This window comes from Gadus chalcogrammus, chromosome 1, assembly GCF_026213295.1.
Source record: "Gadus chalcogrammus isolate NIFS_2021 chromosome 1, NIFS_Gcha_1.0, whole genome shotgun sequence".
NCBI classification, from domain to species: domain Eukaryota; kingdom Metazoa; phylum Chordata; class Actinopteri; order Gadiformes; family Gadidae; genus Gadus; species Gadus chalcogrammus.
This window is the reverse complement of record NC_079412.1, coordinates 20,972,149-20,986,256: the sequence shown is the minus strand read 5'-3', so window position 1 is coordinate 20,986,256 and position 14,108 is coordinate 20,972,149. Positions and strand designations below refer to the sequence as shown.

Below are 14,108 nucleotides of genomic sequence, written 5' to 3'. Positions count from 1 at the left end.
CACACACACACACACACACACACACACACACACACACACACACACACACACACACACACACACACACAGGTGAGCAGGCAGGTATTTACTCAGGTTAGGGCTGCACTAGACACATCGCTCATGGCTAGGAGGGCTACCAGCTCTCTCAAACACACACACACACACACACACGCACACAAACACACACACACAAACACACACACACAGATAAAGACAGACACACACAAACACACATATAGACATAGACACACAGATAAAGACAAACACACATATACAAACACACGCACACACACACACACCACACACACACACACACACACAAACACACACACACACACATACAGATAGAGGCACACAGGCACAAAGAGACAGACACACACACATTCACAAACACACACACACACACACACACAGATATTCACGGACACACAAAGATACATACACATACACACAGACATACACACACAAGCACAGATAGACACACACACACACATACACACACACAATCAGATGCTACAACTGTGTGTAAGCGAGTGTGTGTGTGGGAGGGCTCACCTCAGCAGCTAAATGTTTCCATGCATGCAGCTCATTTGTCAGGGGGCTGAGGTTATGGATGGAGGTGTTTATGACCGGGAAGATCAGGTGCCCAAAGGTCACCTTCAGAGAGCAGGAAGTCCTGCTCCCACCCTAATGAATTCATCCGCCACCAAACAATAGTTTCCTCAAGATAGATGAGTCAGATAGAAGCTAGTGTGGGAAGAGAAGACCATTTGCCCTTAGTCTGACCATAACGACGAGAGGAAATGCATTTTAGAAGCGAGGCATTCAAATGTTTGGATTTTGATTAGAATCCCAACCGCAGGGATAGGATTTATTGCATGATTTATGAGAGGGTGTATGCCCACATCCTCCAAGTATTCAATCTATACTGCAAATAGAAGGTTTAACCTCCGACTAGGCCCGCCCTTATTCGCCCTACTGCAATCGCTAGGACATTTATCAAATTAAAAGTTTATACCAGATGTGTCAGTCCCTCACATGACCTTAAAACATCCAGCACATCAAGGAGGGGAAAATAACATCAAGTCATTATCATAATGTCAGGCAAATGAAGATGCATGAAGCTGGAAGTGGTTTTACCTGGATCAGATTTAGAGAAGGTGTCCACATCCAGGAGATGCCTGTTGAAACACAGATAGATCAGCTTATCAGCAGCACACCGCATCAAAACGAACACACACACACACACACACACACACACACACACACACACACACACACACACACACACACACACACACACACACACACACACACACACACACACATCAAAACACACACGCACACACACACATTAATACAGGACAACACACACACACATACACACACACACACACACACACACACACACACATCAAAACACACACACACACACACACACACACACACACACACACACACACACACACACACACACACACACACACACACACACACACACACACACACACACACACACATTAATACAGGACAACACACACACACACACACATACAAACACACATTAATACAGGACAACACACACACACGCACAACACACACACATCAAAACATACACACAGCACAACAGTTACACCCACATTAAAACATACATCCCCACACACATACACACCAACACACACATTAACATGTCACAACATATACACACATAACTACGTGTGTAAATTATCTATGTGTGACAGTCAGTAAGACATAGACAGACAAACAGACACACAGACAGACGGTCAGACAGACAGTCAGAGAGGCAAGTGTGTGTGTGTGTGTGTGTGTGTGTGTGTGTGTGTGTGTGTGTGTGTGTGTGTGTGTGTGTGTGTGTGTGTGTGTGTGTGTGTGTGTGTGTGTGTGTGTGTGTGTGTGTGTGTGTATTGGAGGAATGAGCAAACGGTGGATACGCATGCATTATCCCACACAGACACAAATATAACCCTAACGTACACACAGCCAAACATCCTCCCACACACCTACTACATACACGCACACACACACACTCAAATACACTCACAGTGTTACATATACACTATTACATATACACTATTGCATATACACTCTCATACACGAACAGTATTATTACATACTCGCATACATCCACATGCTATATAGGCTACACTATTAGTATTACACAAATAATCAGTATTTACACAGTATTGTACACACACACACACACAATACAAATTAAGACAAGACATCACGTATCAGAAGACTTTTAAATGGGGTGCCTAATGCTTTATGGTTTATGCCAGCCTACGTATTGTTTATTACATCGATGGCTCTGAACCCAAACGACCCGACATGTCTTTCTGACCTGTGATTCCTTTCATCCGTGTGAGCCCAGGTGTGTGAGATTGTGAAGCCTACAGGTCATATAAAATGTAAACCTACAAGTCATATCACATGTTAACCCGCAGGTCATATCACATGTTAACCCGCAGGTCATATAACAGGTTAAATGTGTGAGTGAGATGGTTCAGGTCGAGGTGGTGATAGCCAGCAGGTCATATCCCACCGACGGCTCTCCTACCGGCACGAGACGGTAACTTCTATCTTGGTGGCGGGAACCCGCGTGTTGAGGGGGTCGAACTCCCCTATCGAAGCCATCATCTTCAAGCCCCCACTCCGCCAATAATCATCCGCGGATAATCACCGATATCGATCAGGGTCTCCTGAGCGCCTCCATCCCCCGTCTCCTCCCGCGGTCGCGAACTAAGTTGGGCGGCGGGTCTGAAGTTGATCCGGTCCTCCGGTGCGTCCGATTACTGCCGCGAGCAGAGCGCAGAATGCGCGCGAGCTGCGCTCTCGTGCTGCTCGGCTCCGCGCGCACGACCCGCGAGCCCCCCCCAGGTGGGGATGGGGGGTGTTGGGTGGTACTCGTGGAGAGGGGTGGACGTCCGCGGTCCGCGTCTTCCTGATGGATCAAAGAACAGGTACACGCGCCATCACGTGGACTCCTCAACTTAGGGCTCCTCAATGTTAAAGTTATGTTCTCATCGACGCCCCCCCCCCCCCCCCAATATATAATACTCTTCTGTTCTATGCGGTTTATTTTGGTATTTTGTGTTTCTCTCTCTCTCTCTCTCTCTCTCTCTCTCTCTCTCTCTCTCTCTCTCTCTCTCTCTCTCTCTCTCTCTCTCTCTCTCTCTCTCTCTCTCTCTCTCTCTCTCTCTCTCTCTCTCTCACACACACAGGTATGTAAATGACGTCCCTTTGTCATTATTTGCTGCCGACAGCAGCAGCAGTATGGGGTGGTAAACAGCCCATAACAAGCTCCCTGTAGGCCGAGTTCTACAGGCGAGCTTCTGATAGGCCAGCGACACGCATCAGGATGCCGAATATCAGTTATTGATTAATACCTGATTAGCGTTGAAAGCATCCGTCGCATTCTTTGGTTTCTATTTCTCACCTTAATACCATAAGTCATGAAGATCATATATATATGGGAGAAAGAGAGAGAGAGAGAGAGAGAGAGAGAGAGAGAGAGAGAGAGAGAGAGAGAGAGAGGAGAGAGAGAGAGAGAGAGAGAGAGAGAGAGAGAGAGAGAGAGAGAGAGAGAGAGAGAGAATAACAGAGACGCGCACCCACACAGGCAGAGAGACAGAAAGAGTGAGAATAAGAGAGATAGACACGCAAACAAACACACTCACACATAGGCCTACATACAGAGACAGACAGAAATTGTAAGAGAGAGACACACACCCAGACAGAGAGACGCACACCGTGTGTGTGTGTGTGTGTGTGTGTGTGTGTGTGTGTGTGTGTGTGTGTGTGTGTGTGTGTGTGTGTGTGTGTGTGTGTGTGTGTGTGTGTGTGTGTGTGTGTGTGTGTGTGTGTGTGTGTGTGTGTGTGTGTGTTCACCTACAGATGTGTGTTTTAACAAATAAAGGGTTCAATAGAATAGATAAATATGTGTAACTTTATATATGGCACAAATATTATATATATATATATATATATATATATATATATATATATATATATATATATATATATATATATATACACATATATATACATACATACATACATATACATACATATACATACATATATATACATATATACACACACACACACACACACACACACACACACACACACACACACATACACACATACATACATACATATATATATATATATATATATATATATATATATATATATATATATATATATATATATATATATAATGTTAATAATATTATATTCAGACTTTGTACCTTCGGGTTCGGGGTACTGGGCGTCATTAGACCTTAATCAAGGCGTCCTCTATCCGGGCAGGGGCCCCTCAGAGCCGGTCACTTTGGGCTGGTCCATCGCTGAGCTCCGGATGGAGGTCATTGGTGTAACTGCGACACCTAGAGGACAACGTACCACAACACACCTCACAGGGCTCATAAACCACGCATTAATCAAAGTCAAAGTGTTTTACTGTCATTTGTGCAGAGAAAACGCAGGGTCCTTCTGTACATTGAAATTATTTTACGCAGGAGGCAAAAAAAATATGTGGTTACAGTGCAACATAATAAACATTAAAATGTGTTTAGTAATAGACGGACGGAGAGGGAGGAGAGCAAGGGAATATGCTGATGAATTGAGACACTATTGTATTGATTGAAGCAGTCGTTTTGTGTTAATTAAGAGAAAGTGAGGCTGGAATATAGCTGGACAACACAACGTCAGTTATCAAGCTCTAACCAGTGTAAATAGACAAACTATAGCAGCAGTTTAGTATATAGTTAGTATTTCCCATTATACGGGTGCATCTCAATAAATTAGAATATTGTGTAAAAGTTAATTCATTCCCATAATTCCATTTAAAAAGTGAAACTCATTACACCCAATGTGAAATATTTCAGTCCTTTAATTGTATTAATTAAAAATATATATCTTATGGAATATTCAAACATTCTTAGATACTGAATTTTGGGGTTTTATGAGCTGTAAGCCATAATCATCAAGATTAATACAAATAAAGGCTTGAAATATTTCGCTTTTGGTGGAATTAATCTCTATAATATGCGCTTGTGCACTTGTATAGTGACACAATGTACTACTCTATTGACTGTCATCCCGACCCTCCCCAGTAGATGCCGGTGTCAACATGAGGGAATGTCATCCTGAGCCTCACCACTGGAGGGCGATGGACGAGGGAGTGTTGTTGTGAAACAGAAGGAAGACGCACACAGGAAGACACTCACACATCACAAAGTAACACCGAGAAGACGGAAAGTTCTGAATGTTCACTAGTTTAAGGACCCTTACCGTTACTCTTTTTAGTTTAAGACCCCTCACGTTAACCGTCAGTTCCTGAACATTAATGATCGCCCTCTCCTTGTAGACCTCCTGACCCATGGACACCTCGGAACGTCGGGAAATCTACATCCCCCAAGACGCTCAGGTGGGGTCCATCCCCCTCTGGACCATATCGGACCGGATCCTGGACCGGATGGGAGTCCCCCGACCCTCCAACAACCCCTCCTCATCCAGCTCCCCCTCTCTGTCCCCGGAGGGGACTTGGATCTCCCCGGTGCTGGTCCGGAAGATGAGCCATCCTGCGGTCTCCGGGGACATCGACCCAACGGGGGGGAGCCCCTTTTGGGCCATGCGGAAAACACTCGCAGACACTCACGGTAGTCCGGTCGAAATCCCGTTCGTGACGTCGAACCGCCTGGCCCTCGAGGTGCTCCGGGATTTCCTACCTGGCGCACGGTTCTCCAACCTCACAAGTGGCCCCCGATCGTGCATCAGGTTACCTCGGGTGGCCGCTCCTCCCCTCCACCATGAAGCGGTGCTCGTCTACGAGGGCAACGTCTTCCTGTCCATCAGGAGGCCCAAGCGGAGGAGAGGAGGCGAGCCCTCTTCGGCACCCCCCACGGCTCTGTCTCCGGTCTTCTCTGTCCCGGACAGCACAGCTGCGGTAATGTAACCTCCATAAACGGTCAATCGACGATTGACCAATTACATTGATTTTGAATTGTGACACAAAGGCCACCCCCATCCACTTTCTCCCCTGTCACAAAAAGTGTGTGGAGTACTAACAGATTGAAATTATGTTAGTGTCACGTGTAGGCCTTCAAGGTAGACCTGACTGGTTCTCTCTGTGATGGGTATAGTGCAGTGCTGTCCAAACTACGGCCCCCGGGCCAAGTGCGGCCCTTGATCCATTTTGAATTGGTCTGCAGCAAATTCAAAAAATATACTGGAATATGGCCCACACGTTAAACTTGGCTTACCGTTATTACATATCAGTTTTAACACTAGTTATAGGAATTCATTATACAGTGGGTTCAACGCAATTACAGCAACACCAACTCTAGGAAGACTGTAGTGGACACTTATTTCTGAGGTTTTGAAGCAGCCTCACCTCTTCCTGGTTTTAGAGCGAGTTAAGATGATAAATTTGGTGTAAAATTAATCTGGTAAAAACATTATTACTTCTTCCCCGTGTTTTATTAGTTGGGTGAGTTCACACTCCCTGTTTACCTAAGTACTGTTTTAATTATTACTTAGAACCTGCTGATCTAAACCCTCTTCCATCCCCTTTCCCACAGTCCATCGGAGAACCTCACCAGACCGAACGCACGCTGAGAAACTCTGGAGGACTACAAGTCCCAGAAGACACTGCTGCTTCTCACCCAGTCCCAGAAGACCCTGCTGCTTCTCACCCAGTCCCAGACGACCCTGCTGCTTCTCACCCAGTCCCAGAAGACTCTGCTGCTTCTCACCCAGTCCCAGGAGACCCTCATTCTCCTCATCAAGACCCAGAAGAAGAGTCTGAGGACACCCCCTCTGAGACCGCCAGCGCTCCCAACACAGACCACCCAGAAGCAACCAGCAGCCCCCAGTTTGGGGACCAGGACCACCCTAGTGTCTTTGTCCCGCCACATGAGGGCAGACTCGGATCAGCTCAGAAGAATTACAGAGACTGTGACTTCGAAGCGCTGGCGCTGGACGAGAAGATCGCCCAGATGAAAGCGAAGCTCGTCGAGAGCGAAGCGGCTCTGAGGAGAGGCTGCAGCTGAAGGCCGCAACAGGACCTGTGCCCAGGCCCGGCTCTGGGCATAGGCAGTATAGGCTAATGCTACGGGCGCATCCAGGGACGTCCTTAGGGGGGGGGAAATTAGGAGGATTCCAGGGGCGCAGCACTGACGGGGCAGATTTTTTTTTTATTATTATTTTTCGGATTAAATCATCAAATTAAGGTGGTTTGTTTCGTTGTTTTGTTGTGGTTTGTTTCTCCATTTTTACAAAATCATTAGAAAGTCTTCACCCTATTATCACCCCTCTCGTTTGTCATTATTGGGTACAGCCCAAGTCTCACGCTACTGCAGAGCAAAGTAGCAGCCAGGCAGATCGTTGTGAAGCAAGTGCAGACTGCTAGTGTCTTAAACTAGCAGTCTAAAGTCAGTTTGCGTGTATCCCGGTCGGTGAAATCAAGAAGTCAGGTTGTCAGGGGAGGAAAGAGAGGAAAGAGAGAGAGGAAAGAGCTCCTACCGGTCGACAGTTCGTCACCCAGTTTTTTACCAAGAAACTTTCCCAACAACCTGATAATAAGCCTAGCCTAGCAGCTAGCGCTACTGTAGCTAAAATAATTACAGCCTGCACTGGGTGATAAAACTGAAAAGATCGTTTGCATTACCATTCACATGATATCCAATAGCCTACCTATCTACAAAAAGCCTACATTATTTTTACAAGTCGAGCGGACTATTTAATATCTCCCGTATGCAGGCGTTGCCAAGCAACATGGCCATAGCGTCTCATAGGGTCAACGTCTTTCCTAGGTGTAAAGTAACACTTTTTAACCTACACCCTCCAGCCAATCAGAATCGGGTATTCATCCAGACCATGGTAAAAATGGAGATAAAGCAATGAAGAATCAGAATCAGAATCAGAAAAGGTTAATTGCCAAATACATTTACACATATGAGGAATTTGTCTTGGTATTCGTATCCGTTGCGCACGATCTTAACAAACAATAAACTGTAAACAATAAACAATAAGCAAGTATTGAATAATAAGTACTGAAAAAGATAAGAGTAAATAAAAAATATAGTAAATAAAAAATATAAATAAATAAATAGAGATACACTATATACATATACATATGCACCGCAATAAAATAAGATAAGAAAAGAAAAGAAAATACACGTACAATTGTGCGTGATGGTGAAAGTAGTGCAAAACTTGTTGTCATCAGAGGCAGATGACTGTGGGTGTTGATGGGGGAAGGGGGGTAGTGTGCGTGTCAGTGTTGGTGGGGGTCCGGGGCCGTGGTTGATGAGGCCAGTTGCAGGCGGGAAGAAACTGTTTTTGTGGCGGGAGGTTTTGGTCTTGACAGACCTCAACCTCTTACCACAGGTAAGAGGTTGTTTTAAAGAGTATACGTCCGGGGTGGGAGGGGTCCTACATGATCTTCCTTGCACGCCTCAGTGTCCTGGAGGCATGCAGGTCCTGGAGGGACGGCAGGTTGCAGCCGATCACCTTTTCAGCATATCGGATGATACGCTGCAGTCTGCTCCGGTCTTTGATGGTAGCAGCAGCGTACCAGATGGTGATGGAGGAGGTGAGGATGGACTCTATGATGGAGGTGTAGAAGTGCACCATCATGGCCTTTGGCAGGTTGAACTTTTTCAGCTGCCGCAGGAAGTACATCCTCTGCTGTGCCTTTTTGGTGATGCAGCTGACGTTCTGCTGCCTCTTGAGGTCCTGGCTGATGCCCAGGAAACGGAAGGACTCTGCGGTGCTGGCTGGGGAGTCACACAAGGTGATGGGGGAGGGTGGGGCTGCCTTCCTCCTGAAGTCCACAACCATCTCCACTGTCTTTAGAGCATTGAGCTCTAGGTTGTTTTGGCCACACCAAGTCACCAGGTGGTCAATCTCCCACCTGTAGGCAGACTCATCTCCACCAGAGATGAGCCCGATGAGCGTGGTATCATCTGCAAACTTCAGGAGCTTGACGGACTGGTGACTGGAGGTACAGCTGTTGGTGAACAGGGAGAAGAGCAGGGGAGAAAGAACGCAGCCCTGAGGGGATCCGGTGCTGATGGTCAGGCTGTTGGAGACGTGCTTCCCCAGCTTCACATGCTGCTTCCTGTCAGGCAGGAAGTCAGTGATCCACCGGCAGGTGGAGTCGGGCACGTGCAGCTGGGAGAGCTTGTCCTGTAGCAAAGTGGGGATGATGGTGTTGATTGCAGAGCTGTAGTCCACAAACAGGATCCTGGCGTAGGTCCCTGCTGAGTCCAGGTGCTGGAGCATGAAGTGGAGGGCCATGTTTACAGCATCGTCCACAGACCTGTTGGCTCTGTAGGCGAACTGCATGGGGTCCAGGAGAGGGTCCGTGATGGATTTGAGGTGCGACAGGACAAGGCGCTCAAAGGACTTAATGACCACAGAGGTCAAGGCGACTGGTCTGTAGTCTTTGAGTTCTTTGGGCCTTATTTTTTTGGGGATGGTGGAGGATTTAAAACAGGCTGGTACATGGCATGTCTCCAGCGAGGTGTTAAAAATGTCTGTAAATACTGGAGACAGCTGATCTGCACAGTTCTTGAGGGTGGAGGGGGAGACAGAGTCCGGTCCAGCTGCCTTGCGGGGTTTCTGCCTCTTGAAGAGTCTGTTAACGTCCCTCTCCAGGATGGAGAGAGGTGACGGGGGGGGGGGGGGGGGGGGGGTCTCAGAGGTAGACAGGAGAGGGAACGCCTGGGCTCCTGCTGAGGTGGGGGAGGAGGGTGTGGTGGTCTGGGGGTGGTGAATGGGGGTTTCTGGGGATGGTAGCAGGACTGCATTGTCTTTCAAATCTGCAGTAGAACTTGTTCAGGTCGTTGGCCAGGTGAGGGTCGTCGATGGAGTGGGGGGGCAGATGGTTTGTAGTTGGTGAGCAGTCTCAGACCCTTCCAGACAGTCACTGGGTCGTTATCTGAGAACTGCCGTTGGAGTCTCTTTGAGAGTTTAGCATCTCTCACTGCCTTGCTAAACCTTGCTAAATTTCGACTCCTTAAACTTGTCTTTGACTCCGCTCCGAAACGCCTTCTCCTTTGCCAACCTTAGCTGTCCGAGTTCTGCTGTGAACCAGGGTTTGTTGTTGTTGTAGCTCACCCTGCTGCGAGATGGTACCCAGCTGTCTTCACAGAAGCTGATATAAGATGTCACAGCATCAGTGTACTCATCAAGACTGTTGGTGGCAGACCTGAAAATATCCCAGTCAGTGCAGTCCAAGCACGCCTTAAGATCCTCCACAGCCTTACTAGTCCAATGCTTAGACGTCCTCACAACAGGTTTACAGAGTAACATTCCATACTGCTTGCCAGCATGATAATAACATTTATATAAACAGATTTTGAATATTTTGATTGGCTGCATTACAACATTAGCAGACATTAAACTAAGGGTACTTACATTTTAGCTGACTTTTAAATTTTAAATCAGCTAAAATTACAAGTAGTCTACCCTTAGATTAATAGCTGCTATTTATTGTAGGCGAATGCAGCAAATCAAAACATACAAATACATATTTAGTCATGGGGGGGCTCCATAACTGAATTCTGTCAGGGGGCCCAGAATTCCTAGGGACGTCCCTGGGCGCATCCATCCGCCGGGGGCGCCGAAAATATGGGATGTTTCTTTTTTTTCTTTTTTTTTAATACTGTATTTATCTAACTTTAACTTGAATGTTTATACTTCTTAATAACAGTAGTTATGTCGAAATTAATATTAGACAACATAACATAACATGCAAAATAAAAGAGCGCCCTAGTTTCCATTTCCTCCGCGCCCCACAGTCCGCGACACAGTCTTCCCATAATGACCAATATTATACTATAGGTGTCCGGGAAGCCTAAACCAGACAGAGCTCCACACGTCCACACAGAACGTCCCCAGATGTGCCCCTTCGTGACGTCAGACTACTTCTGAAAAGACAGGCTGACGTCACGAACAGAACGCCACTTGCGTTCAGCAGAGGTGAACGTTCAGTGGTTTGGGGAGGATGCCAAAAACATCGGGTTCTACCAATTCTTTCATTCAATTGGTGACGTATTTCAGTAACGGTGATATAAGGCACATGTTTACGATCATATAAGACAAATGACCACGTTTAAAACAAAAGAAAAGTGGTTTGGAGTTCACTGGCTCTTAAACATCCCAGTGCTCACATCACGCCTCCCAGCTGGAGGCGACGAGATATCCAAGCCCCGTAGGAACCATTGACCCCAAACCATGATCCAAGCTCACGTTTCAGCCTCTCGCTGCAGATCAGCGGTGACTCGCTTCCGTTGAACATAACTATCAAACCCACAAAGTGTCCGGACGGACCGGACCAATCAGCGCAATGGGAAGGTATATGTTGGTACTCTTCGGATGTGCTGAGCTAAGCCGTTTCTCCAGATCTCAGCATCTGCCACCGAAAGTCTGCAAGACCTAAAGCGCACTCAGGGTTTTGAGGCGATGCCGGGTGTCACCACTAGGGGGCAGTAGGACCCAGCAGGCGACACGATAAGAATAACTTTTATAATATTCCGGTATATAGGAGGCGTTCCCTTCCCATAAGAGGTTATTCAAAATGTTAAGATATGTTTCCTTTATTTGGTTAAAAAATTAATATATTTGTACCTGGTTTTCTGTTTTGTTTTGGAAGGAGACCAAGCTTGAACAAATATAAGAAAGCAGAGGAGAAGAGGAAAGGAGGGGAGGCTAGAGGAAATTAGATGAGAGGAGGCTAGAGGAAAGGAGACGAGGCTAGTGGAGAGGAAAGGAGAGCAGAAGTCAGGAGGAAAATGATAGGATGGGGGGGGGGTGGAAAGGGAGGAGATGTGAAGGGAAGAATCAGCCGAGCGGAGGTGGAGAGGTTCAGAGGGAGGGGTTCAAGCCCCCCTCATCATCTCCTGCATGAGGAAGGGGGGGGGGGGGGGGGGGGGGGGAGCAGGCCAGCTGATTGTGGAAATTAACTCTTCTTTCCATCCATTCTGTCTTCTCCTTCTCTGTCTCTTCTTCTCTCCTCCTTCTATTCTCTTGTCTCTCCTCCCCTCTTCTCCTGTACCTCTCCTTTTTATCTCCTCTCCATTCCCTCCCTCATCTCTCTCCTCTCATCGTCTCTTGTCTCCCACCCCCCCCCCCCTTTTCTTTCCATTCCCTACCTCAACTCTCCCCTCCACTCTTCTCACTCATCTCTCCTCTATTCCCCCTCTCTTCCCTCTCCTCTCCATCACCTCCCTCATCTCTCCTCTATTCCCTCTCCTCTCCATCACCTCCCTCATCTCTTAACTCCTCTCTCCCCCCCCCTCTCCATTCCCTCCTCTTCTTCCTACCATTCCTGGTTTATCGTGGTGTTAAAAAAGACGAACGTCAGAAACACGAAACCCGTTTCTACATGCAGGGCTGGATGAAACAAAAGGTGTGTGTGTGTGTGTGTGTGTGTGTGTGTGTGTGTGTGTGTGTGTGCGCGCGCGCGTGTGTGCGTGTGTGTAAAAAACAAACAGTATTTTTTTAAATGTGAGAAATTGATTTGTGGTGCATAAATACAAATGGAAAACCCGTCATTACCAATTCCCTGATACGTGCCCAACATTTCCAGTGCTGTGCAATGATTCAAAGGATTATAAGTGGTTATTTAACCCAGGCTGTGGACACTGTTTATGCTCAATGTTCAACCAAGTCATCCATCTAAATGTTTCCCAGAATCCCCAGCGCTTGTGTGGCAGTCAATCAGCCCCTCGTGTGATTGGTTTACGGCCTGCAGGCTGATGGTTGTGACTCTGAGGATGTACATGATGTAATTAGAATAATGGGACTAATGACCAAATATGGCAGCAGAGGGGGGGGATTGCCAATGTTGCTTGATGATGTCATCAGTACACAGCACATTCAAAAATGATGACGTGCGTGCGTGCGCGTGTGTGTGTGTGTCTCAACACATTTCCCAAACTATTTACCTTTTTGAATGTCCTAGCTAATGTAACCAATAAGAAATCAATAAGACAGTTTTCTAAAGCTGATCCTATTCGACAGAACAGCGAGAATACTTGACAGAGAACACATAGCGTAGCTACAGCATATAGTGCCGTGCCGCTCAAACGTAGCGCCACTCTAGCGTAGTGCCGCTCTAGCATAGCGCCGTTGCAGCGTAGCGCTGCTGTTGCGTAGCGCCGCTTTGATCCCCTCCGTTGGCAGTTGGGAGCCAATTTAAATTTGCAGCAAGTAAGTAAGACAACAGAGCAGAGATGTTAAAAAAACGAAGTTAGGCTTTTTTCCCTGTCGCTTGGTGTGTTCGACAATCATAGACTTAATAGTACTTGACAGGGAGAAAGTTTAAGCGTTTGGCAGGATGAATTATAAGAACACCAAGGTGTAAAGCGAAGATACGATAATAAGTTCTCAAAATGTAATAAAAATTGGTCACTGCTCATGTGAACGCCACATTAATTTGCTTTTTAAATCTGTGGGAATGATTCAACATCGAAACTGAAAATAATTCATAGGACATCAACTTTTAAAAACCATGTTGTAGACACTACACAGAAAGACCCAGCACAATGTTTGTATGAATCAGAGCAGGAATCAAACACGAAAACTTTATAATTGGCATCAGACAACCAGAGAAAACACAACACAATGAGAAGGAAAATAAACCGCAAGAAATCGAAATGTCACCGGATATAAGCTGTTAGCCAGCCTTTCACTCTCATAATAAAGAGCTCCAATCTCTATCTGCCGGGGGAGACAGAAATCATTGCTCTTATTCTCGCCAGCTCTCAGCGGGATATGCCGCGAGAGGCTGTTGTAGTCAAATTAATTAACTGTGGACTTTTTTTCTGATGCTTCGGAACCCCCCCCGGACCCCCACAATGCACCCCCCCCTGAGAGCACATATCTGGGCTCACACACCCGTGGCGGTCCCCCACAAGACATCCGTCTCCCGGGAGCTAGCCAGGTGTGACGGTCCTCCAGCAGGACAGAGTCAGGGACTGGCCCACCTCTGGTCCCCCCCCTCCACCTCATGGCATATGATACAGAAAACTAGGTTGTTCTATCCCAGCCAAAAAGGACTCTGTTGGATT

General features: G+C 46.8%; 2 protein-coding genes across 4 annotated transcripts in view; one reads left to right on the top strand and one right to left on the bottom strand.

Annotated features, from left to right (window-relative positions):
- The window catches only part of cpne9 (copine family member IX), a 49,178-nt gene extending 46,482 nt beyond the window's left edge, over positions 1-2,696 (bottom strand). For all 3 annotated transcript variants that reach the window (XM_056595482.1, XM_056595473.1, XM_056595465.1), the window contains exons 1-2: positions 2,579-2,696; positions 1,141-1,181 (exon numbers count right to left, since the gene is read on the bottom strand). In XM_056595482.1, coding sequence (XP_056451457.1) covers positions 1,141-1,181; positions 2,579-2,658 — 121 coding nt within the window. In that variant the 5' untranslated portion in view covers positions 2,659-2,696. The remainder of the gene's footprint in view (positions 1-1,140; positions 1,182-2,578) is intronic.
- Positions 2,697-5,205: 2,509 nt separating this feature from the next.
- LOC130386571 (polycystic kidney disease protein 1-like 3) lies at positions 5,206-8,059 on the top strand. Its single transcript, XM_056595565.1, has 2 exons — positions 5,206-5,974; positions 6,609-8,059. The coding sequence occupies exons 1-2, from the start codon at positions 5,408-5,410 to the stop codon at positions 7,077-7,079; spliced, it is 1,038 nt and encodes a 345-aa protein (XP_056451540.1). The 5' UTR covers positions 5,206-5,407; the 3' UTR covers positions 7,080-8,059.
- Positions 8,060-14,108: the final 6,049 nt, after the last annotated feature.

Excerpts from the sequence above, each read along its gene's own strand:
- LOC130386571 (XM_056595565.1), top strand. The coding sequence starts at position 5,408 with ATGGACACCTCGGAACGTCGGGAAATCTACATCCCCCAAGACGCTCAG. Across the intron at positions 5,975-6,608 it reads TCCCGGACAGCACAGCTGCG|TCCATCGGAGAACCTCACCA; the intron begins GTAATGTAACCT and ends CCTTTCCCACAG.